Below are 26443 nucleotides of genomic sequence, written 5' to 3' on the forward strand. Positions count from 1 at the left end.
AAAGCGCCGGGACTCTCTTTTAGAGTAGCTGTGCGCTATATAAGTTTATTTTAACATAACATAACATATGAATTAAAAAACATTATTATTTGTTTCATTTCTATATATGTCTCTTCTTCCATTATAGCCATCATTTTTGAAAAATGGTGGAAGGGTTGCTCTGATGAGTTATTTTCTGGGTCTATAAGACTACTTGATCCTTCAAAACCTATGTCAAAATTATCAAAAGCAGGAATTATAAATCCTTTCCTGGTAAAGTGACTTGGAAGTGGTGCCCTTTTGGATTCACAAGATTTTACAGCATGAGCTGCTAACAAGTTCCTGCTCCATACTATGTTATTTGTACTTGTTGATACACCAATCCTATTCATTGAACTGATTAGCTCTTACTTTTGCACTTGTCATAGTATGCATGGTCAGTCATCATGTGTAGCGAGTTCTTTTTTTGCCATGATGTAATTCATGAAACATGATTTGAATAAGATAGTACATTTGCACAGCATACCCCTGTATGTCTTCCACTTCTTCGCTTATTTCTTCAAAGCCATCAGCAATGTTGTCGGCTTCTGTTCCAAACTCAAGATCTTTAGTTTGTAACAGTTTTGCTTTGCTGATATTAAACAATTATATCAAAAATGTTAAGACAACATCAGGCATTTGTGTTGACCATCATGATTTGCGTAGCTCTGGGGCATTACAAAATGTGTCAAAAATGAGTCCAAAATCAAAATCCTCAAGGACATTTATTAAAATGGTTCCTGAGGATTTTACTGCATCCTTTGATCTTATTTTGGCAGCAAGAACGTCAGGAGTCAAATCAGCTGAGAATACCATAAGTGGCTCATTCTTTTTGTTAGGTTGACAAAAATGATTTCTGTCATTGTACATTCTCACAAGTGTGTATGTGTATATGGTCTTTGCTACAGCGTCTGATGAAGGCATACTCGCCGAAATGCATAACGCTTTGCAATCTGTCCCAGTAAAGATTCCTCCACAAGTTCCCCGCTTTGGCCTCTGATCTCTTCATTTGGAGTGGTCTGTGTGTGATATATATATATATATATATATATATATATATATATATATATATATATATATATATATTTATACACACACACAGACACACACACACATATGTGTGTTCAGTGAAAGATCATAGGTTAAAGTAACATTAGATATTTTAATATGATCTTACCTTATGTTTAAAAAAACCTAGAAGTTTACTGAAAAAACAAAGGTTGAAGCTTTAGTTAGGTGAAAATTTCACTTAAAGTAACATTTTAAACTAATAAACAAAATCTGAAATTAACCAGCTACAGTTTACTGAACTTACTATAACTTGCATCGCTTCCAAGTACTGCAAATGACCTCACATATAACATAACTCATGACTATGGGGGTGAACAGATCCAGCCTACCAACTAGAACACACTTCCCTGGAGTTTCTCCGAACCATGTCGATGCTATATGGTTCCCCCGTTTCTAACACCATCCCAGTAGTGACCAGGAGGATTTTCCTTGCATGGATAACTGCGCTCCAGCAAATTGGGATGCTAAACTGACACTTCAGACCCCCCTTGTGGCATGGCACCTGGTTGAGGGAGGTGGCTATGCTGAAGGGCTTCGAGAGATGGGACCTTATTGGCATAATACAACTGGGTGATATAAGGTCCTGGGCTCACCTACGCTCATTTCAAGATGTGCAGGACATCTATGCCCTTATTTCAACCACTAATTCTAACCACCCATGGGCTGCCAGTCGTCCTTTAGAGTCCTACTCCACATTTATGACATACTCCCACAGTACAGCTGCTGAAGCTTCACATCCATGGTACTGCAGGACTGTGCAAGCTTCCTCAGCAGAAGATTGTATGGTCCCATGGTACGTCACTGGCAGCCACACTAGGCTCCAATAGTAGTAGTGATGTACCAGCTACAAATTTCATTTTTAAGCCTCGGACACCCACTCCCCACCACCACCCACACCAGCAGTGTCATGGGGGTCATAGTGTCCCTAACCTTTCCCTTATATATTTTTTTCTACCTTCAGGACATGGAGACCGAATCCCAGAGTCCTGTAATAGCAACTGCCATATTTCTCCCCGGGTTGCGGCCTGCTAGTTGGCCATACAATTCGATTTCTTGATACCACAGGATCTGTACAGTGGCGTCTCCTGCGCTAAGGCGGAGGAGCGTCGCCCAACTGCTCAAAAGGAAAAATAAGATGATAATAACGTATCGTTATTATCGGGTTTTTGTTTGCTATTGCAGTCAGTGGTAGATGGGATGGCCAAAGCAGGGGGAGGAGTGGTTTGCACTCCCTAAGTGCACATGACTGGCTGGCCAGAGCAGGGGGTAGTGGTTTGCACTTCCTAAGTGCACAAACTGTCATGCACACTTTGCATGTTCCCCATCAAGCTGCATTACACAGTCTACTGAGGAGCATGCACAGCCTCCCTGTCCCAGTCTGAGCGCCGAACTACGGTGCTCAGACTAATCATAATGCTGCATTGCAGTGTTGTGATTGGCTCAGGGGAGCCTGTGTGCCCAGGTTCCCTCCTGCTGCTGTCCGGTTCTGGAGACAAGAAGAAAGATGTAAGAGGACCGAGGACAGGCAGAGGCTGGCCGTTCCTGGTAAGTCTGTTTATTTATTTTTTCTTCCATCCCCGCCCCTGCCTCACCACCCCCGTTCGGTAGCAGCCGCTACTGGATCTATGCCTGTCTCCCAGGTACCGATAAGGCAGGCGGGAGAAAAGTCCCTCAGCCAATCGGCAGGCCATATTTTTTAAAATTTAAAATACTTTGCAACTCCATTGGGAATCCTGTGGGATCAACCATCCAGATATAGCAATTTTTTCTAACCCTTTCATGGCCATCCGAGCACCTCTTTAAGGTGCACATTTCTCAAGAATGGATGACACCAATTTTTCTGTGTCGGTGAGCCAAGTTTCCAATGGGAATTAACATGGCAAATTAATGTTTTGGGACTGCCCCTTTTTCTTGGCCCCCGCTTGGTGGATCACCGCAAAACTTTCCAGGAAGGAGCTGAGATGGACAAACTTTTTCTTCAGAACATTTTGTGAAGATTCCGCAAACACGCCAAAGTTATTAGCGAAACAAAAACATACTTTCAATTAAAACTCTGGCATAACTATAACTTAATTAGGCCAGAGGTTTTCACAAATTTTCACTTAGTCCACTGAACTTTAAGTTTGATAATGAGGTCAGAAAATGGTGTGATTCATTCTGTATGTGATTTACATAGCATATTTTAAAAATGTTCTAATCTCACCAAATTTGCTAATTATTTTTAGGAGGAACTAACTGACACCATTTTCATATGTTGTTCTTTAACAAGGTTTTCAGGCTTGTTTTAGGTCATTTGGATCACATGAGTGCATCTGTTGTGTTGAAAGAGATATCAGTAAACAAATAAATCTCTTAGTCTGAAGATCTCGTTCATTCCTCTCTAACTAGGAAACCACAATGATTCACCTCGGAGTATTGAACGTCTGACAGTGGCCTAGTGCTGCAAGGTTACATATCCACAATGAAAACCAAAATCCACACTCTTCATTTTCAGTCATATACTTGAGTTCTCAATCATGATTGGTAACCAGAAAACGTCTTGTAGACAATCTTTAAGTTAAAAGGAGGCAAATCTTCACCCACCCTTGGTGGCATTTTTCATCATGGGGTTGATTCTCATAAGAGACGCAAGTCTAGGACGAGCCTTCGTCAGGCTCTATATCTCGCCTTGTGCATCTAATGGGGATTATGGTGGTATTAAAGGTAAATGTTCTGTACTCTCTGGCAAAATTGTGCTGTGCTGGATATCGTGATTTTATTTGTCTAAGCTCCCAACCCACAAAGTTGAAAACTGAATTATAAGTATGGAGAGTTATGGCCCTTTCTATTATGTGGCTATTCGTCATTCAAAATGTTTCTGTCTATCTTGAGGTCCGAGGCATTCTTCTGGACGGCCTTCCTAACAAACATCTATTAGCAGTGGAAATAATAAAGGAAAACATTGACAGCTATGGTTACTGGCCCTCGTGCTTGTAACCGTAATAAATTAAATAGAATTAAAGAAACTGTCATTAGTGATGCAACCCCAAGTGTATGGCCACGTAATTTTAAAAAAAAGGAAAAAAAAAAAAAAGAAAAAAAAAGAATTTACTCCTGGGCAACAGCAACACAGAAAGTCGGTAAAACCTTCAATATGTAATTGACTGAAAAAGCTATTAATGGTGCTCATAGTGTGCTCTACAGATGCTCTGCAGCTGACTTAGAAAACAAGCCTCAGCAGAGGCAATAGCTCTTGCTTATGCGCGGGCTATTAGATTTGGCAAGATGTTTTATCCATGTTATTTATTTATTTATTTATTTTACAGATTTGTAGAGCGCATGGCTGCCCGTAAGCGTCCCAGCGCTAATGATATAGAAACCAAGCGCGGGGAAGCCTTACGGGAACAGCCAGGTCTTGAGTGCCCTACGAAATGAGAGGAGGTTGGGCTGGACTCTAATGTCCAAGGGCAGTGAGTTCCATAGCTTGGACGAGTTGTATGCAAAGAGTCGACCCCAGAACAGGCCTTCTTAATTCTTGGAACGAATGCCAAGTTACAGTGTGAGGAGCGTAGTGTTCTCTTAGTGCTATAAGGGGTGATAAGATTTTTTAAAATAGGTGGGGCCTTGCCCTGCAGAATTTTATATGTCGTGCAGAGTGCCTTAAATTGTATCCTTTCTTGGATAGGCAACCAGTGCAAGGCCTTCAAAGCAGGTTTAGCTGAACAGCGAGGATGGGTTCCTGTGACAAGTCGAGCGGCGGCATTCTGTACTATCTGAAGTTTTGAGAGAACTTTTTTAGGGGCTCCTAGATAGAGGGCATTGCCATAGTCCAGGCGAGACAGCACAAGGCCATGAATCAGGAGTTTTTGTGATTGCGTTGGGAGTAGTGGCAGGATTTTTCTAGCAGTCCGTAGAAGGCCATGACACACACCCGCCGTTTTTCTTGCGTGGGTGAAAAAGTTAAGGCCTTCGTCTAGCCAAATTCCTAAACTCTTAATTTCCTTTTTTGGGTGGGGTGGCGAGCCCATACAGGGAGGCCATAAGGATTTAGGTTGGTAAAGTGACTGATTGCCTAAAATCATCATTTCAGTCTTATCGTTGTTGAGTTTAAGATGTGAGGTGTTCATCCATTTGGCTATATCACTAAGACAGTTGTGAAGGTTAGTGAGGGAGTGGTCATGCTGACTTAGAGAAACTACTAATTGGGTGTTGTCAGCATACGTTAAGAGCTTAATCCCAAAAGGGGTAACTATTTTCTCCAAGGGGGACATGTAAACATTAAAAAGGGTCGGGCTCAGGGACGAGCCCTGAGGGTCCCCACAGCTAACAGCAGTAGACCTTGAGGTAAAATTACCCTCCGCTACCTGGAAGGATCTGTCACTAAGGAAAGATTCCAACCAGGACAAGGCCGTTCCTGCAACTCCAAGATCTCTAAGCCTGTGGACCAGTATAGGATGGTTGACGGTGTCGAAGGCTGCGCTCAAATCTAGGAGGATCACTGCCACTGATCCCCCTGAGTCGATGATTTTTCTTGCCTCTTCGACAACCGCCAACATCGCAGTTTCAGTACTCTGGCCGGGCCTAAATCCCGTCTGGGACTGCTCCAGAAGACCATTCGATTCTAGATATTTTGAAAGTTGGTAATTAACATATTTTTCGGCTATCTTACTATTGCCTGGGAGCAAAGAGATCGGCCGGAAATTGCCTAGTTCAAGGGGGTCAAGGTGAGATTTCTTAATAAGGGCTTTGACAATTGCTTTTTTCCAGCTTGATGGGACGACACCGTGTATGAGCGAGATATTGATCAAATTTGTCAAATAAGGAAGAATGGTAGGCGCAACTAACTTCAAGATATTAAATGGTGCGGGATCAAGTGGAGATCCACTTTTGATTGAGTGTAATATTGGAGAGAGAGTTTCTACTGTCAAGGGAGTGAAGTGGGACAGTTGATGAGTTGTAACATGGGGAATAGGAGTAGACAAGTTAGAGATGGAGGGGACGTCAGATGATTGTGACGGGAGAGAGTTGAGAATATTTCTGATCTTGGAATCAAAAAATTCCGCGAGTTCATTACATCTATTGGCTGATGGCTCTACTAGAGGGGGAGGGTCCAGTGCTTTAAGAAGTTTTTTAGCAATTTGGAATGTCTCCCTAGATGAATTAGAAGAGGATTTGATTTTTTCTTCAAAATATTTAGCTTGGGCGGTTTTAAGTGCTTTTTTATAAGTAAGGATGGCCAGTTTGTATTCAGCTTTTTTAGTGAGGTCAAAATTTTTCCTCCAGTCTCTTTCCGATTTCTTACAGATTTTTTTAAGGATTCGCAATTCCTGGGTAAACCATGGGGAGGAAATTTTAGCTCGGGGTTTACAGGAAAGTTTTTTGGGGAGAGTTATGTCAAGTGCCTCTCCTATCCATTTTGAAAACTCTATATCTGCAAGCGTAGGGTTAGAGGTAAGATTAGGGGGGGAGCGCTCTAGGTTTGCCCTCCATTTTTCTGAATCTAGAGCCGCCCAGGGGCGAGAGGGTTTTTTTTTTAGATGCAGGCTTGGAACATAAGGTGTCAAATAATTGCCAATTTAGCGATATTAAGAAATGGTCAGACCATGGTACCAGAGTAGGGTCTGAGATAGTTAGATCATTGATGTTAGAAAAAATAGGATCTAACAGGTGGCCCAATGAGTGGGTTGGTTGTCTGCTTTGTAGCCTAAGCTGAAGGGTTTCAAGGTCTGCTATCAAATCGGAGGCTGGTTTAAGTTCCTCTTTATCAAAATGTATATTCAGGTCTCCTAGGATCATGAAAGTAGAATGGGTAGCGGAAAGTGTGCAAACATGTTCCATGAGAGATTCACTGAACTGGCCCATGGGTCCTGGGGGGCGATAGATGAGAATTCCAGATAGAGATCTACACGGGGAAACTTGAATGGAAAATAAGATATTTTCACAGTCACGAGGGGGCTGCCCTGCATTCGGCAAGACAGGTGATCTTTATAAATTATGGCAATACCCCCTCCCTTCCCTTTGGAGCGGTCCACGTGTTGTATTAGGAAGCCGGGGGAAGGGAATTGACGATGTCTGGGTCAGAGTCTGGTCCCAGCCAGGTTTCTGTTAGAAAAAGAACATCTAACTTACAATTTTCTAAGGTATGGTAGATTTCTATTGAGTGCTTAGGAAGTGATCTGCAATTAATCAAGGCCAAATGCAGAGTGGTGGATGGGCGGAGTTGAGAAGCAGTGGGTGTACATTTGTACGGACAATGATGGCAGTAGTTAGAGGGACTATCCTCGATTAGAGAGTGCTGACATGAGCTATTTACCTCTCTGTTCAGGTTGTACATCATTGTGGCCGCTGTAGAGCCTGGCTAAAAGTTAGTGGCGTGGTGTGAAGTAGGATGAGGTGGGGTGGGGTGTTGTAGATTGGAGTGGGGTAGATTGGGGTAGTGTGGAAGGAGGTGGATTGGGGTAGAGAGGAGTGGGAGTAGAATGGAGTGGGATGGATTGGGGCAGATTGGAGTGGAGAGGGGTGGAGTAGAGTTGGATAGATTGGAGTGGAGTTGAGATTGAAGTGGAGTTGAGTGAGATAAATTGAGGAAAAGTGGAGTGGAGTGGGGTAGATTGGAGTGAATGAGGTAGATTAGGGTAGGGTGAAGTGGAGTGTGTTAGATTGGGTGGATTAACATAGAGTACATTGGGTTGGAGTGGGGTATATTGGAGTGGGTAGATTGAAGGGGGATGATTGAAGTGGATTAGTTTGGAGTGCTGTAGATTGGAGCGGAGTGGGGTGGATTAGAGTTGGGTAGAGTGGGATGGAGTAGATTGGAGTGTAGTGGGGTATATTGGGGTAGAGTGGGGTAGATTGGAGTAGAGTATATGAGGTAGAATTGGGTGAGGTAGATCGGGGAGGGGTAGATTGCAGTGGAGTGTCATGGATTGGGGTGGAGTGGGTTAGATTGGAGTGGAGTGGGGTAGATTTGAGTACCATGGTAGATTGGTGTGGAGTGTGGTGGAGTGGGGTAGATTGGAGTGGAGTGGGGTATATTTGGTTGATTGGAGTGTGGTAGACGGGAGTGGATTAGACTGTGGTAGATTGAGTGGGGCAGATTGAGTGAGGTAGATTGGGGTGGAGTGGGATAGATTAGAGAGGGGTAAATTTGAGTGGAGAGAAGTTGGATAATTTGCAGTGAATTGTTTGGAGTCGAGTGGATTGGGGTACATTGAAGTGGAGTGGGGTAAATTGGACTGGGATAGATTGAAGTGGAGTATAGTGGAGTGGAGTTGATTGGAGTAGAGCTGGGTAGAGTGGAGTGGGTTGTATTGGGGTATATTGGAAAGGGTGAATTGGGGTAGAGTGGAGTGGAGCAAATTGGGTAGATTGGAACAGAGTCGAGTAGATTTGAGCGGAGTGCGGTAGATTTGGGTGGCGTGTGGCAGAATGGAGTGGTGTGGGGTTGAATGAGTTAGATTGAGTGGAGTGAGGAAGATTAGAGTGGTGTAGATAGGAGTGGAGTGGGGTGTAGGGTTGCTTGGGGTAAAGTGGAGTTGGGTAGATTAGATCATATTTGAGTGGTTTGGGGTAGATTTGAGTGGGGTGGATTTGAATAGAGTGGTGTAGACTGAAGTGGGGTAGATTGGATTGAGGTAATCAGTTGTGGGGTAGACTGAAGTGAGTGGGGTAGATTGGAGTGAGGTAGAGTGGAGTGAAGTGGTGTAGATTTGGTGGAGTGGAGTGGGGTTGATTGCAGCACAGTGGAGTGGGGTAGATTGAGATAGATTGGAGTGGAGTGGGGTGGGGTAGATTGGAGTGGGTAAGATTGTAGTGGAGGGGAGTGTAGTGTAGTGGAGTGACATGGTGTGTTGTGGAGTGAGTGTTGTAGATTAGGGTGGCGTGGAGTAGAGTGGTGTGGCATAGTATAGAGGGGCGTAAAGTGAAGTGGCATGTTGTAGAGTGAAGTGCAGTGTCGTAGAATGGAGTGGCATGGCGTAGAGTAGAGTGAAGTGAAGTGGCGTAATGTGGAGTATGCATGGTGTTGTAGCGCACTGCCATTACAAACAATGCATTTTTAATTGAAATGACCATTACATTTGCACCTAAATATGGTTTTACTGCCCACAAACGATAATGTGTGCAATTATTATCACCTAGTATATTGATGTTTTGATCGTATTTAAATGTTTGATTCCGCCACACTTCAGAATTACAAAAATAATGCTTTATTTGTACTAATCCTGATATACATGTGACATTTGTGACTGGTACGCAGGGCCGGACTGGGAACCAAAACCAGCCCTGGCAAAGTGCTCGGCTGCCCCCCCGCTCCCCTGGGCTTGAGGGGGCCGCTGAGCTCTTTGCCAGGGCCGGGTTTCGGCCGATTTTGTTACAGGGCAGATTCTGCAAAAACGGTCCTGTAACAAAAACGGCCCCCAGGGGCCCAAAACCGGCCCCCACCCGTGCAGCGCACCGGGGGATTGCCCGGTGCCCGCTACAGCCAGTCCGGCCCTGCCGGTACGAGATGGAAGACACCCCACTTTAAAACGGAGGACCCTAAGTGTAATGAGGAGGCCCCGACCTCAGACTCTCTGTAAAGGACAAGCCCAGGCCCAAATTACTTGGAGTAGGTTTGCAGACATCCAATAGTTACTGCCCAGGATGCACCTATAGCAGGACTTTAGCAAGATCAGTTTGTGTGAAGGAACTAGCGTTACCACACCAGAGGATTTTAACCTATATGCCCCAGTGACAGAATAAAGCATTGTGTCTCGAACATTATGGGGTTGTGACCAGATTTCCCCTATTCCACTCACCTGAAAACCAGTTCAAAAGAGTGGTCCTGATGAAGGTGGCAGCTACTTATTTCCACCGAAACGTGTGTTGATCAACCTGCTGGGAAGCCCAACAAGACAAAACTAAAGCGGTTGCAAATTGTGATTTATTCAGCCCGCTATTCCTGTGTTATTGGTGCATGTCAGAAAAACAATTGGGTTCCTCTATGTTACTTTGATAGGTGTGAATCTTGAGATGGGAGAGATTGTTTTTCGTTTGTGAGCGTGTGGTATGAAAGGTGAGTCTGTTGGATGTGAGGACAGTTGATGGGGGTTTATGTTCTTCTGTGTGAAAACATGTGTCTACTGATGTATTTTATCTGTAAACGTTATTATTTGTAGATGCTTCCCTCATATGACAATGAACGATTTGTTCAATATGTTTGTGCTGCTATTTGCACCAGCATATATGCTACAATGATTAATAATGTTCAAAAAAGAAAAAGATGAATTAAAAATAATATATTTTTGCACATATGAATATGGTAAGATTGATCTGTGGGGACTGCTCGATATGAGCCCGCAGCTGGCTATTATTTAAATAGATAGAGGTCTGTCAGGAGCATTTGTTCATGTGATTTTTCTAGGCTTTTCTCCCCCTGGCTCCTGGACCTCAAAGCATGTTGAGGGGGTAACCTTTTTCGGATAATTCAATACTAATTCTGATATATTCTGAAACATCAGTACAGTTTTTTTGTGTGCTAGAAAAAACACATCCTACACCCTCTCCTCTTACATGTGTACTCGGCAGGATTGGCACATAAATTCTCTCACTTTGAAGTCAGATAAAAAAAAGGTAAACACCAATCTCCTAGGAAGACAACTTGACATTTGACCTCTGTCTTTAAATGCACAGAAAATGTGACAAAATAAGAACAATATTTAAAGGTCTGTTTACCGAAAGCGAGTTTGTGGAAAAATACAGTAAACAAGGTTTGGGCAACGGGATGGGCGATCTCAAGCTGGACAGCCTAAAACAAATAAAGCCAGATAATTTGACTTACAACCCACAAAGCCAGTGGTTAGCAATGGACGGAGTGCATTCCTAGGTCAGCTTCCTGAATGTCCCCAAGACGTCTTTAGTCTTTTACCTAAAATGGCCATAATTTTAAGCATAACACACGCTGATTCAGAAAAGGATGAATTAAGTAATCCCTTCACTCACTATGCCTTTTTCTGGTAAATGAGGAAAGATTTCTTCCAAATTATATGTTCAAGAAATTCACTGTTATTCTGTTATTTGTTAACGAGTATTTTCATCAAAGAAGAGTTTTACAGATTCTCGGCTGGTCCTGATTGGTCATGCATTTTTAAACAGAATACCCATTTTGTGCGTTTTATGCACCTGCGCCGGAAGTGATTAAAACAATCTTATTTCGTGAACGGCGTAGATGTTTGAACCAAAGTGACATAATTTATGGAAATATTTCCCCCCATAGTTGGACCCTCGTGTGAAGGATTTTTTTGGTGTGAACAGCTGCGCTTGTTCACTCCCGAACTACTCCCCAACCCCTCCCCCACAACAGAGAACTACAGCTTCCGCACTTGAAGAGGGACCTGAGTATGTTAAATGTTTATGGATGAATGTGGCCAGAATTGAAGTAAATTGAAGTTCGAAAATGCATACAATTTGAAACGATGTTTGCTGCCCAGAACCAACTAAGTTTTTTGTAATTTGGCCCATGTCATAGTAACTGCACATTTTGGTCATTTTGTACTCTAAATCTGTTTTCATGAGAACTTGCATTGCATGTTCGCATATTTTTCTTTCCTTCAACTATATTCGTCAGCAATATGGTTGCCTTTGCTTTCATGCCGCTACTTTCTGTGCTCCCGCCCAGATATTGTAGAGCTACAAGACAGCATTAGTGGTAGGTGCACGCTGCAAAAACAACGAATAACAATAATGTGGCGATGGCATTGTGTTTCACCGCAGTGTGCCGCTGCACATAACATTCTGGGTCTACCTAAGCGCCCTAGGATTCACTGCAGTCGCTCATGGGGTACATGCCGTATGTCTGCCACAGTGTGTCAATGCATGCATACATTTATGTCGCCACTGTGTGTCGGCTGTACCTTAAGTCATGTTTTATGAACTATCATAAAAGGGTGTACATTCATTCCTGTTTCATTACAGTGTATCAGGAGTGTTCTATATACATCATTTCATGTTTCATTAGTGTGTCAGGGTACTCACGAGGTCATGTTTCATTACATCATATCAGAGTGGACCATTTATATCATCTGTTTCATTAGCATGTTACAGTGAAACTGGGATCCTGTTTAATTACAGTGGGTCGGGGTGTACTAAAGAGCACATTGCAGGGTGACACGGTTACTAGGTCGTGTTTCATTACAGTGCCTTGGTGTGTACCTAGGGTAGAGTTTCATTGTGCTAGGGTCACATCAGGTTGTGTTTTATTTCAGTGTGTCAGAGTGTACATAAGGCCATGTTTCATTAGCAAGCAAGGCTGTATGAGATCTTTTTTCATTACAGTGTAGCAGTGTTTTTGTTTGGCGTGGGGTGGTGAGTGCAAGCATGTGTATTTGTGGAAAGTGCTCACTGTTCTTGTGCGTATGTCCTCAATTCACGTATCATAGGTACTTGCGTTAGTGGTGGTGGATGCATGTTGCCATTAGTGTAGTGCGGTACGGTTTCTTTAAACAATTTCGAGGGCCCTAAAATGTTACTGAAGAAAAATACCGCTTGGGATACCTCTTCTTTTCCCCAATTCCCTCCCTCTGGCCTCTGTATGTGCCATCTAAGGATTTAAACCACTCGCGCATTCTTAAGGAATAGTGCCCAGGGCAACGCAATATCCCAACTTGCAGACGTTGGACTAGATGTTTGAAAACTGCAGATGTTTCTGACAACATCTGAGGGTGCAGTAGATTTCGAGCAGATACTGCACAGGGCTGATGTATCCACATTTCAGATGCCAGAACACTATGGGTCTCTTACAAACCGAACGTAGCTGATTCTTGAGCTACAAGACTGAATCAGTACTTAATGTGCTCAACAAAAACACGTGTGAGCCAGAAATGAATCTTCCAAACCCGTGCTCAGTGACCTTGTCAACGTGTGGTATGTATGTGGAGGAAACATTGGCATCTTTGTTGTGATGACTGCTTGTCTGCTATATTGCGCCTGTCATGTTTGCTTTAGTTATTAATCTAAAATGGGATTTCCGTGGACTCTCAGCGATGTCCTTTCGGCGGAGACTGTAATTAGTTTCGTTCCATTCCATCTCCCTTTTATGGCCTTTGGTCTAAATGTTCACGTTGGCAGATGCAATAAGTGACGCCTCCACAGGCAGCTCAGCAGTCTTTTATACCCTCGTAGCTGCAAAGATACCTCATGGCCTGAATGTAAAGGTAGGCACCGTGGAGAGGAAATGCTCAACCTTTCATCACCCTGAAAGTGATGAAAGGCGCACTACTGGGCTGTGTTCACCCTTGGCGCCAGATCGCGTACATTGACCCGGTGTCAAGCAAAGGGGCTTTTAAAGCACGGTAGTAACGGGGCTATAGCCCATTTTATAGCATTTTATTGACTGTCTTTGGCGGAATATACGCACGTGCATCGGAGTAGATCTCTCACTCTCTCTGTCTCTATTTTTCGTTGTCTCAAGTACACAGCCATAGGGCGGCGCTGGCACATTAAGCCACACTGCTATCTTCCAGGCAAACATCGATGTCTAGTGCAAGTCTGAATTTTGCTTATTGTTAACACTGTTAACGTGGTTAACACGTGTCTCAAAAGAGAGCAACTTTACAATTGTTTTTATTTCCGACGTATTTTCCTTTCTCATGTGGACTACTAAAAAGTTGAGTGAGAAGGGAGACACTGTCTGGATTTTGTTATGCGAAATGAATGATTTTTGCCGTTACCATTCGGTTTTTAATATAGATCATAATGCATGTGGACCAAAGTGGTCTCAATTTTGTCATTTACGGGATTGCATGAATTAATCTAGCATCAACAGATTTACAGAGGTTTCTGACAATGTCATAAATAAAACATGCACGGTTCTCTTAAGCAGGTTATCTAACATTTGGTTCAGAAAAACAACCAATGTAGCCCCTAATGAGGGCAGATTATCTTATTTTATCTATTAAAAAAAAAAATCTTAAAGGAATTGTCCATCGAATTTAAAGTTGCTGCTCAACAAATATGTGCCAGTGCGTTTCGCTTCACAGGGTAGTGACACAATTCTCAGAGGTCTTCTCCAGGGCCAAAACGGTGTTTCTCTGTCAGGACACAGTTTTCAGTCTTATTGATAACTTTAAATTGAATGAGCAATTTATTTAAGATCAGGAATGTTTACAGTGCATTTTTGTAAACTTGATCAATAGTCCTCTATTTAGACTAAGCGCTTGTCTAGTTTTGAAAACTGTCCTAAAGTTGTGTTCACCGCTAATGCCTATCTCTTTGGTTTTATTTTAGGTCCAAACGTCCAGCTCCTGTTCCAACAGCCACCCCTCGCGTCGACTCTCCTATGCCAATGATCCCCCATCAGAAGGTACGTGGCCATGTGCTCTTTGGATTGCTGGGGTGGGGAGCTGTGGGACTCATTCTCTTTTATAGCTTCAACATTGTGTTATATTGAAAAGCTTATTGTTCCATGATGCCCCAATTGAATCTGCTTCCTATCTTAGCTTTCAATAACATGTGCTTTGCTAGATGTTTGATGTACTGCCAATATGTTTCAGGTTATTCAAATCCAAAATACACCTGAGCACACCCAGTTGTTGTATCTATGATCCATAGGTATATTTAAAACCTGAGCACAGTATCATTTGATAAGTTACTCAAATGTCCTGTTTCAGGTTATGCTGAACTTTTTTAATTAAAATGGATCTTTGTCTCATAAAGCTGCACAGATGCCATTATTTGTTTAGAATATAATCTCTCACCTCTGAGTTCTACATTTTCAATCAGATGTATCTCTTACAAAAAACTATATTCAGCACATCATTGCATGTGCTGGCACTGCCAGCAACTGCAGATTATAATAGAAAGTCATATGGGATAATCTCAGTCCATCAATGAGTAAGATCACGCACAGTGGAAATAGACACCCCATGACACACTGGTCCTCCCACAGATGGTGTTTGCTTGACTCAGGGAAGAATTAGGTTGATGGTTAGAATACTTGCAAAAGTCTTTGCAGGGCCACGCAAGATGGCCGAAGAGGACGTGATCCGTGCTGGATCTGTCACCAGCCCACTGCCGAGGGTGATTTCTGAGCCCAAACGTAGCAAAAAAACTACTGGCATGGGTCCCTGAAGGATTGGCAAGTTGAGGAAGCCCAGGAAGATTTACTGTCAGGCGGTTAATCGGGAGAAAATCGCTGGAGCTAGTGAGGAAGAGGCGCAAGACAAAATGGCGCCGCCCCGCCGGTAATACTGAGATGGAAATTCAGAAGGGCAGGCGGGAGGTACAGGGAAGGAGCTTCCAACATCAGCCTCCAAGCGGAAAGTGAACAAACTGTTCTACACCCATGGAGAGGTGAGCGGCAGCGAGAGTGGGTGCCAGGCGACCCGCAGATGACAAATGTGGACATCTGCATAATCCTGGAATGCAACGGTGAGGCTGAGGTGAGCTGGGGGCCAGCAAAGCTATAATTACTTCTGACCCCCATATTCAGTGAGAGAAGGCATTGGGATGCAAACGGGCTCCTCAGAAGGCAGCGAAATGATCCCCCGTCCCACCTGACTCAAATATGGCAGACTGCAGGCCCCATTAAGCTTAAAACATAGGAGACGCCCTGAGAGGAGCCTGAGGGCACAGTAGTCGCCGGTGGGGCACTCAACAAGCATATAGGGGATCTAGGAGCGAGGGTCCCCTGCATAGAGACGTCGGGGGTCCATAACCTTGCCTGACCCAAAGATGGCCGTCACTAAGGACAAACACCACGAGGAGTCACATTCTACCTCAATGAGGGGGCCCTAGATAAACACCGGGAACACAGGAAAAGACACGCAGCAAAGTAAAGAAGCGGAGCCTGAGCACAATTAATGAACAGGGGAGCTGTGGAATTCCTCGGGTACGGCAGAGACCGCATCTATGCCACCAAAGAAGTCGACATCTAAAGTATCTAGCTACTTTGCGCCCGCAGAAAAGAAACAAGCACAGGAGCGAGAGAGTGCCGAATCCAGCATGGCACTGACCAAGGAGGAATTACTGGCATCCCTGAAAGATTTTAAGATGAAGTTGCACACAGAACTAAAAGGTGATATCCAGGCCTCTATGGATCAGCTGAAAGCAGACCTATCAGAGAGAGTGACCTCACTGCAACAAGATGTGGACTCTATAGGAACACAATTGATGGAGACGGAGGCCCACACTCAGGATCTTGTGAAAAGAGTAACGGACACGAGCGACAAGGTACAGCTCCAACAATCACAACTCCAACTGGCCCTATTAAAGAACAAAGACCTGGAAAACAGGTCCAGGAGAGACAATATATGCATTAGGGACCTGGAGGAGGGGGCAGAGGGGCCAGATCTGGAAGCTTTTATTGAGGACCTATTTGCTGAGACGCTTGGGCCAAAACAATTGAAGATCAAAAGAGAAAGAGCACACAGGGTCGGCACAGCAGCTCCAGGTGAAACACGTCGCATTCGGGACATTTTGGTCAAGCTCCATTTGTTTAAGGTCAAAGAAGCCATACTACAGGAATCCAGAAAGAAAGAATCAATCTCCTTCCAAGGCTTTCACTGTTCTTTTTTTCAAGACCTGGCGCATGCGACTCTCCAAACACGACAATCCTTCAGCCCACTTACAGAAAAGCTGCAAGCGGATCGAGTGAGATATCGATGGACATACCCATTCGGGCAGGCCTTCAAATTTCAGAACAAACAGCGCCATGTCACAGAACTTGGGGTAGGCCTGGAGATTTTGGGACTACCGTTGCCGGCGGAAGAAGCCATCAACTCACAGGCGGGAACAGGGGAACATCCTCAATCGAAAGCAACACACTGGAAATCGATTACCAAGGGACGCCAGATCAGGACCTGATCCAAGAAGACGAAAGGAGGCCGTACTAGCCGAAGGCAGGACTAAAGGATAGGATGTCGGGGTCAAAGGAGGTCAGTAGGGCGATTCGTATCAACCGCTAGATGACTCAAGATTGGGACCTAGGACAGGATTAATTTATCTACATACTTCCAAGAGGATCCACGGGAAAATATAGAAGGTTTTGAACATTGACTGTCTTATTGCTACATTGCAAGAGCTATAAGGACAGCGAGGTGATGGGCTTTGGCCGAGACCCCAGCTAAACGCCCGCAACCTGGAGTGAAGTTACAGCGGGATACCTCATGGTCTCACTATTCAGGTGTATTTTTTCTAATTGGTGTGCTAATATTTCAAATGGTTTTTTTTTAGGGGGGTGGTGGAGAAGCAGGGACAGAGAGAAGCATGTGGCACTGCAATGCAGTAATGTAGGATGTGAGAGTGGGAAGGTAATGTGGCGAGAAAATGCTAGTCTACGAGACCAGAAGACAGCGGGACTCCAAGGAGTACAACAAGCAAGGTGGCTGGGTTGCCCAGTGCAATGATAGCGATTACTTCATAGAATGTGAAAGGCCTGAATTCTCCGCTTAAATGCCAAAAGATCTGGAAATACCTAGTAGATCACCAGTTTGACGTTGTGGCTCTTCAGGAGACACATCTTAAGAAAGTGGAAGAACTGAGGCTAAGAAACAAAAATGACCCGCTGCTGTACAGATCATCCGTCAAAACAAAACATAACGGGGTAGCATTAATGTTCCATAACAGCATCAAATTCCAACCAGAAGGTATAAAGAGAGATAAGGAGGGCTGGGTGGTAATGGTAAAGGGGAAGCTCAGGGGGACAACTGTCACCTTTGTCTCGGCTTATGTCCCCTATACGGGAGAAGCAACATTTGTGAATTCTCCACTGACTATGGTGAGGCTGCTGCGCTGAAGGCCAAATAATCTGATGGGGGACTTTAATCTTACCTGGCATTCTACAGATGATAGTTCCCACCTGCATAGGTGCACAGGAGGTAGCTTCCCTAAATCTTTAAAACATGCATTCCACGATTTGGGGCTCTTCGATGCATGGAGATCTCTCAACCCAACCGCAAAAGACTATACATATTTATCACATGCCCATCAAACATACTCTAGACTAGACTACATTTTTATGTCCCGGGAGCTACAGGGATTTCTAAAGGGGATAAGATCCTTCTCATCTCTCAATCAGATCACAGCCCTGTCACGGTGGGCCTACACTGGGGACAACAACACAGGGGTACCTGAGATGGTATTTCCCCGCTATGCTGACACGGGACAGATTATTACGGGACGAGTTGCGGGTTGAGATTAAAGAGTATTTTCAGACAAGTGACCCCGGTGACACGTCACCTCAAAATAATTGGGACTCTTTCAAAGCGGTAATACAGGGGAAATGTATTGCGTTGGTCTTGGAGCTGAATAAAGAAAGAGCAAAGGAAAGGGTGGAATTAGAGGCCACCCTGACCCAGACAGAAAGCGACTATAAAAAGAACCCCATGCGTATCCTAAAACGCCAGATGAATGCACTAAAGGGGAAACTCAGTGCAATATATACTAACAGAGCTGAATTCACACTCCTGTGATTACGCCGCAATGCATACGTGCAAGGAAACAAGGTAGCCACCCACCTGGAGCGACAACTTAGGGAAAAGAGGGTGCGGGAATATATTGGAGGAATAAACAAAGGCGATGGGGAGATAGAATTAGACGATCTGGGTAAGGCTAATGTTTTTGGTACCTTCTATCAAGACCTATATAGGGCTACCCCCCTAATACCAAGGCCCAAAAAGAATACTTGGCCACACTTGCGCTCCAAAAGCTCTCGGACACTTGGAACAACCAATTAGATGCCCCATTTTCTGAGGACGAGGTGAGACAAACGATCAGGGCACTAAAGCCTCACAAATCACCAGGTACAGACAGACTGACAGCACTTTTCTATGAGACATACGCGCCGGGACTAATAGCCCATCTAACGGCCTTATTTAATAACATAGTGACGGGATATAAGGTGACACCATGTATGGCAGAGGTGCTAATCACGGTGATACCAAAGCCCAGGAAGAATCCACAACAATGCGCCTCGTAGAGACCGATTGACCTCCTGAATTTAGATGCCAAACTCTCTTCTGTCATCTTGGCGTTGTGCTTAGAGAACTTAATGCCCGATATTATCCACCCGGACCAATCCGGTTTCATAAAAGGGAGACAGACACATGATAATATTTGCAAGACACTGCATCTTATAGAAAAGGCAACCAAGTTTAAAATCCCATTGATAGTTGTATGCAGAAAAGGCCTTTGAAAGAGTGGACTGGCACTTTCTGTTTCTCACTCTGGAATGCTTTGGCTTCGGGGACAAGTTTTTAAACATGATTAAAGCTAACTACACAAGCCCATGCACTAGAGTCCAGGTCAACGGAGTAAGCTCAAGCTTTCTCGAACTAGGCCGAGGAACACGGCAGGAATCTCCGTTATCCCCCTTGCTGTTTGCTCTGAGTATTGAGCTGCCGCTGGCTCGCACAAGGTTTCGCTATTTGTGGATGGCGTCACGTTGACTCTCACATCCCCTTGAACGTCACTGAGGACATTGCAGGAGGAGCTGAAGAAATTTGAGGAGCTAGCTGACTTTCAAATCAATCTGTTAAGTCATCGGTGTTAAACCTCACACTACCAGAGGGGGAGAGGATGCAGATCCAGGGAGAGTCCCCATTCACATGGGCTAAACACAGTCTAACATACTTGGGGAGCCAGATCACCCACGTATAGAGGGGTTGTTCAAGGTGAATTTTTCACTCTTACTCAGATACAACAGGATCTAAAACGATAGACACCATTGTTTATATCTTGGCTAGGACAGATACACGCAGTCAAAATGACCCTTCTCCCCAAACTGTTATACCTGTCCCAAGCGCTCCCAATAGACCTGGAAAAAGATTTTCTATCAGGGGTCCGCTCCATGATACTACGTTACATCTGGCAAGATGGTAGAGCTCGGCTGCCCTTTCATGTTTTGAGGAGGCCAGGATCAGAAGTGGGGATCGGCGCTCCCAGACATCAGGCTATACTACAAGGCAGCCCAACCGAGAGTGGTGGTGGAATGGTCCGTGAGAGAGTCGGCCAAACAATGGCTCAACATGGATAGCGCCATTATGGGTAGGACAATTTGGGACGTCGTTTGGAAACCAAAAAAAGACAGACACCCCCATGGTTACTTAAGCACCCCCACCCGGACTACTCTCAAGACTTGGAATTAAGTGACCCAGAGCCTGGGATGGACCTCTTTTCCTTCCCCATACACATCTATACACTTGAACCCAGACTATCCTCCGGCACTGAAGGCCGGCCTGTTTGATGCCTGGAGGGAGGGGGATACCTGGTTCTTTCAGACCTATTTCTTAACCACGACATTCTTACCTTTGAATATTGCCAGCGAGACTTTCAGATCCCACCCACTGAACACTCTCATTATCTTCAACTTAAGCATTGGGCACTCCACCCACCAGTTAGGGTGGCAGCAAATAGAGATTTGACACCAATAGAAACTTTAGTTAGAAGAGCGAGCACCTCGGGGGCACTATTTCTTTTCTATATAACCTTCAGGTTTCCACAACAAATGCGCCACGACTGCGATACATGCACTCCTGGGAGCAGACCATGGGAAGGGAGGTGATGGAGGGGGAATGGAAACACCTAAGGTCCAATATCGCCCAAAACAACCACTCACTTGAACTAAGGGAGGCCCACTACAAAACATTATTCGATTGGTACCTTTTCCCTACCAAACTCAAAAGGATCTTTCCCCTAACCTCAAACCTTTGCTGGAGGGGATGCGTCCTACTGGAGGGCTTCCACCATATCTGGTGGGACTACCCAACTATTAAGCCATTCTGGAAAGAGATTCTGGCCCAAATGAAAGACATTCTGGGGTATCCCGTGCAGAGTTCTATAGATGCGACTCTCCTGGGACTAAGGGACACCTCGCTAGAGCATCAAACCAGGACTGATAAAGCAATTATGTAGGAATGTATAGGGGCAGCCAAAAAGGCCATAGCGGCCAATTAGAAGACGAAAGAGTCACTAGTGTTGGCACAATGGCATTCACACCTGTGGAGAATACTCACGATGGAGCGGATATCAGATATCTTTAGAGATGAGTATGAGAACTTTGAGTATAAATGGGGCCTCTTGGTGTTGTATCTTATAAAGGGGCTCCCACTGGCGGTGTGTCCACCCACATTGAGAGGACTATCCTTATTTCAGTTTTAGGATCCATAGAGGAGTGATCTCAGATTGCACTCTCCAACAGAAGGAAGGGAACAACCTAGAGGCCACATGAGAAGTATCCACTCCACATGCCGGGGTAGAGCAGTAAGCAGGGACTAGACGGGTATTGCTTCTCCACCACAAGGGGGGGAGGGGGTTTTGACAGTTGTAAAAAGGTCATTTCAATGCAACATTGGCTTGCTTTACGTAACAGTTGGCGATAATTCCAGCACTGTAAGACACTGTGAACGATTTAGCAGGGGGAGGCGTGCAGGATTATCTATTTGGCGCCTTGCCTTGCTTGCATGGAAATGGAAAAAAGTTCTATCAATAAACAGAAGTTTGACAAAAAAAGTCTTTGCAGCTGGCTGTCACTCTGGGTGCATTCCAGTCCTTCTTTTTTCTGCCACTATGGCACTTCAGACAGAGAACAGTCATTTGTAAATCAGCATTGGTCCTGCTTCAATAGAACCAGTCCATCTTAAAGTGGTTGGCCAGATTCCTTCCAAATGGGAACACAAACTGCTCCAGTCCAATTCTGTCCTCATCATTAAGGTATAACTTGAGTCATGGGGCACAGCGAGCACAGACTCTAGGTTTTTGTGATCATCTATCTGGCTCAAATGGACCTTACCATCACTGTGACGACTGGTCCAGTTTCCATATTGTAACTCATACTCGCACACTCTCCTATCACAAAAAATCAAATGGTAGATCATGCATCCTATTGGGTACTCGTCTTTTTTGTCCAGAATGTCTCTCTTGCATTGCAATTCCCAAAATTGAAAATGCAGAGTGCTAGAAATGGATTTTCTGTTTGGATAGGGTATGCAACTAATCCAGGCAGAATCCACTACTCTAGTCAGGATAAGGGCATTGCACATCTAAAATAACCCCTGCTTACCCCATTGGTAGCTTGGCACGAGCAGTCAGGATTATCTCAGAGGCAGTGTGTAAAGCATTTGCATATAGCAAACAGTAATACAGTGAAAACACTACAAAAGGACAACACACCAGTTTTAGAAAAATAGCCAATATTTATCTGCATAAAACAAGACCATAACGCTAAAAATCCAACATAGAGTAATCCACAATACCAATAAAGCAAAAATAGACTTTATGTACAGTTCCCAGAAGTCGATAGCTCTGTCTGTGGATATCACGGTGTCGTGAACAAACAATTCCAACAGTTCCGGCTGGTCGCAGCATCGCAGGCCAGCTGTGTTGTCAGGGAGACACATAAAACAGTACCTTTGGAGATGCAGAGCATCGGACCTTGCAGTGGGCGCCGGAGGAGCGGCGTCGACAGGCGTATGTTCCAGAAGTCAGTCCCGGAGTCATAGGGCTCTTGAAGTCACACGCGTAGCATGTCGAGCCTCCTTGAGTTTGAAGTCAGGAGCGCAGGCGTCAGGGCTGCGGTGCAAGATGGGGCAATGCGGCGTACGGACCCATAGGTCGCGGGCAGGCAGCGGTGTAGGTTGACGAACTGGAGTTGATGACGCTGGCGTCAGTGGGCCAAGGCTGCGGTGTGGGACAGGGTGGTGCGTTGTGTAAATTACGAGCGGTGCCCTCAGACCATAGTACAAGCAGCGGTATTAATGTCAGCTTGGAGCGGCGGCGCCGGTGAGACCAGTGCTGTGGCACAAAGCGGGGCAGTGCTCTGTGTTCTCCATGAGCGATGCCCACCAGTCACTGTGCAGGCAGCGGTGTCGGTGACAGCATCAAGGATACCAAGGCTGCGGTGTGAAGCAAGGTGGTGTGGAGCCCACAGGTCATAGTGCAAGCAGTGGCTCGGTGGCGGAGTCGGGCGCCGTCGTTGGTGAGACCAGGGTTGCACTGCGAAAGTGCAGCGGTGCCCTCTGCAGTGCCTTCAGGTCACAGAGCCGGCAGCAGTATTGTTGACGGCGTCGGTTTAACCTTTTCGTCTGTGGCAGCTGAAACATCCAGTTCCACAAGCCAGTACCCAGAAAAAGTTGAAGTCTTTGATTTCCCTGAGACTTTCAACAGAAGGCAAGCTCTACATCAAGCCCTTAGAGATACTTAGAATGCAGAAAAAACAGCCCAGTCCTTTCCCTGCCCAAGACAGAAGCCGCAACTGCAGGCCAACCCAGCAAAACCCATAGCAAAGTGGTAGTCTCTCCTAACAGCTCTTCTTCCTTACAGGTTCCTTAGTCCAGCAGTGATCTAAAGTTCTGGGGTTAGGGCCCCAATATTCATACCACATTTCACTTTGAAGTTGGCACAAACAAAGTTCCACTGGCATACATAATCTAGTTCTGCCTGGCTCACGCTAGGTTCACTCCAGGTGGTGGAGACAGCATTGTGGAAGACAGACACATTCCATTCAGGTGCATGCAACAACTCCTCCCACTACTCTAAATGCAGCTAGGTATATTCAGCCTGGCTATGAGTCACCCAGGAAAGACAGGAAACACCTCTACCTCCCCCTGGTGTCTGTCTAGTGTGAACTCACAAACCAGCCCCTGTCAGTCTAAAGCCCAGACAGAAAATACACAACTGGCAGAGGCACATAGATGGTTAGGCAAGAAAATACCTACTTTCTAAAAGTGGTATTTTCAAACACACAATATCAAAATCATCTTTACTAAAAGATGTATTTTTAAATCTCGAGTTCAGGAAGCCTAAACTCTATGTTACAAAGCAACTCCCATATCAGCCTATGGAACAGATTGCCTTGCAACGGTGAAAAACGAAATGCACAGCCTTTCACTATCAGGGGATGTAAAACACACCAGTGCATCTTCTTTTACAGAATAGCAGTGATAAAGTGCCCAGAGTCCTAAAACCAACAAAAACAAGAGGGCAAAAAGCAAAAAGTCTGGTGGTGACCCGCTGAAAAATCCAAGTCTAACATCAAGTCATCTTTATTCTTCTGTGGTGGAACACTTTCATTGAGACTGGGAAACTGATTAAGACCTTAGTGCTCTGACATGGATAACTAAACGTCTAAACATAGTGAGGTTGAGTTGTAGACATATCAAGAGCCTCTTGTTCAGCAGTGTATGACTACCATCCGGCACATTCACATATGCATTTCCTGATCCTGCATAGTTTTGTAGTTTTATAATGCATGAATCTGACCCCCAAAAGGTGTCAGAGCAATGTACTCATGTGTAACTTAACTTCAGGATTCAAATTGTAAAGCATTATATTACTAACAAGATTTATTATTCAGTGGACATCACACATAAAACAATAATATTTGGAGAGACATTATCCAAACAAATCTCAAAACCATAACAGTCAGCTGCCTTGACAACATGTGATTCTTCTTAGCGATTGTTGCTGAGTGCATGCTGCTATGTGAAATGAGGATTTCTGTAGACTTTTACACAAAAAAGAAAATCTATGTGGTCTACTGAAGAAGTAATTGAGTAGCTTCAAGAAGACCAATATAGTGGGGGCCCTCGAGCTGGAAAAAAGAAGCCTGCATTGTTAAAGATGAGAGTTCTTTCCTGAAGGAGAAAGACAGTGCTAATTGTGTAAAAATATATACATAATTGGTGCTAGTCTCTAAAATATTTCTTAGAAGACCTGCACCAAGTATGCAACTTCTCCTCTGCCTCAAATATAACCCACGGGCTCTATTATCTGCTCTGGTCCTACTGCTGAACAAACAGGGGATGTGGGCTAGGAAGGCAGGCCTTTTATTCTGTACTCATTAAAAATAGCATGTCCCACCTAGAGTTGCAGCACTACTATCTTTACAGAACCACAGACGGCCTGTGACAGCTGCGTGTATGTTAGTTCAATAATCAACCTTGCTGACGAGCAGCATGCACACTAAGCCACACATCAGAGGTGGTGTTGAGGGAGAGCAGCAGTCGTATTTGTCCCATTCTCTTTTGTGGAAATTAAAGGAGCCATGCCAATATGCTGCATGATGAGGGCGGATCACTGATTGAGCTGTCCTTCTACTACAGACCTCTGTGCAAATAAATAAGGACTGATCCTACTGCCTTCCACTGCTCTGTAAGTTAAGCTAGCAGCAGACTGGAATTGAGACTTTTCGAGGCAGTAAAGTGTCCCCGTCTCATGAAATAAGAGCTGTTGTTCTGAAACATCATCAACCAATGGCATAAACCAAGTACTGCAGAAAGTGAAACTTTAATGAGAGGAGTAGTTTGATAAATCTCCCATTGCTTCCGCTAATTCTAGATAAGAGCCCAGCCTTCAGTGGCAGATCCTCCGCTAAGGCAGAGGAGCGTGGCCTCACTGCTCTTTAGCAGTGAAATAAAGGAAAAATAAAATGATAATAACTCCAATTATTATCATTGTATTTTGTCCTACTTCCTGCAGCTTTGCGGGCTGCTCTGCTCACAAAGCAGGGCAGGGGAGGAGTGGTAGCACCCTCCTAAGTGCGCAATGACTGTTTGGCTGGCCCTCTCGGGCCGGCCAAACAGTCATGCGCACTTCGCATGTTCTCCACGGAGGCTGCATTGCAGCCTGCGTGGAGAACGTGCCCAGGCTCCCAGTCAGTGCCTGATCGCCGTAATACGGCGCTCAGACCAATCACAACGCTGCTAGGGCAGCGTTGTGATTGGCTGACTGGGAGCCTGTGTGTTATTCCTGTTTGGACTGAGCGACTGATACGGAGAAGATTCGTGGCAAGAAGGTAGTTTTTTTCTTTTTCTTTTATTTTTTAATTCCTGCTTCCCCAGTGTCCTTGGTGATTCTGATGAGCAAGAGCAGCGTTAGAACTCTTGCATGTCTATGTCAGGGTTAGGATGGAGGAATGAGACCTATTATTAAAGAGTGGAGGCCTCTTAAACTGCTGTTTTTATGTCGATTATAAAAAAACAATCGAATCTGAGGGATTTGTTTCACTGTTTTTGTTTCTTATAAGGGGGGAGGTAGCAGTTTCACAGGCAACAGAAATGTTTTTTATTTTTTATTTTAACCCCTTGTGTGCCCCGCCCTTTCCCCGCCCTGTGCCGGGCGTTGAATTAGCGGGCGGGGTTCATGACGAGATAGTCTCGTCATGGGCACAGCGCAACCGCGCTCCATGACGAGACTATCTCGTCATGGGCACTGAAGGGGTTAAAGTCAGTGTAGAACCTATTAAAGTCCCAATGACTACATATTTGTTTTTAGCTAACTAATAAGGCAAATGCTTCCTGTGGAGCGAAGAGAAGTTCTCACTGTGAGTTATGTTTTGTTAAGTTGCAATAAAGTATAGAACCAAACCTGGTATTTGTATGATCTTCTGGCCCTAAACGCAAAT

At 44.7% G+C, this 26443-nt stretch overlaps 1 protein-coding gene across 24 annotated transcripts in view; it reads left to right on the top strand.

Moving 5' to 3' along the window:
• The window catches only part of LDB3 (LIM domain binding 3), a 530539-nt gene that overhangs the window by 247734 nt on the left and 256362 nt on the right, over positions 1-26443 (top strand). For all 24 annotated transcript variants that reach the window (XM_085607354.1, XM_085607410.1, XM_085607474.1 and 21 more), the window contains exon 4: positions 14332-14407. In XM_085607354.1, the coding sequence (XP_085463480.1) occupies positions 14332-14407 (76 nt within the window). The remainder of the gene's footprint in view (positions 1-14331; positions 14408-26443) is intronic.

This window comes from Triturus cristatus, chromosome 1_2, assembly GCF_964204655.1.
Source record: "Triturus cristatus chromosome 1_2, aTriCri1.1, whole genome shotgun sequence".
NCBI lineage: Eukaryota > Metazoa > Chordata > Amphibia > Caudata > Salamandridae > Triturus > Triturus cristatus.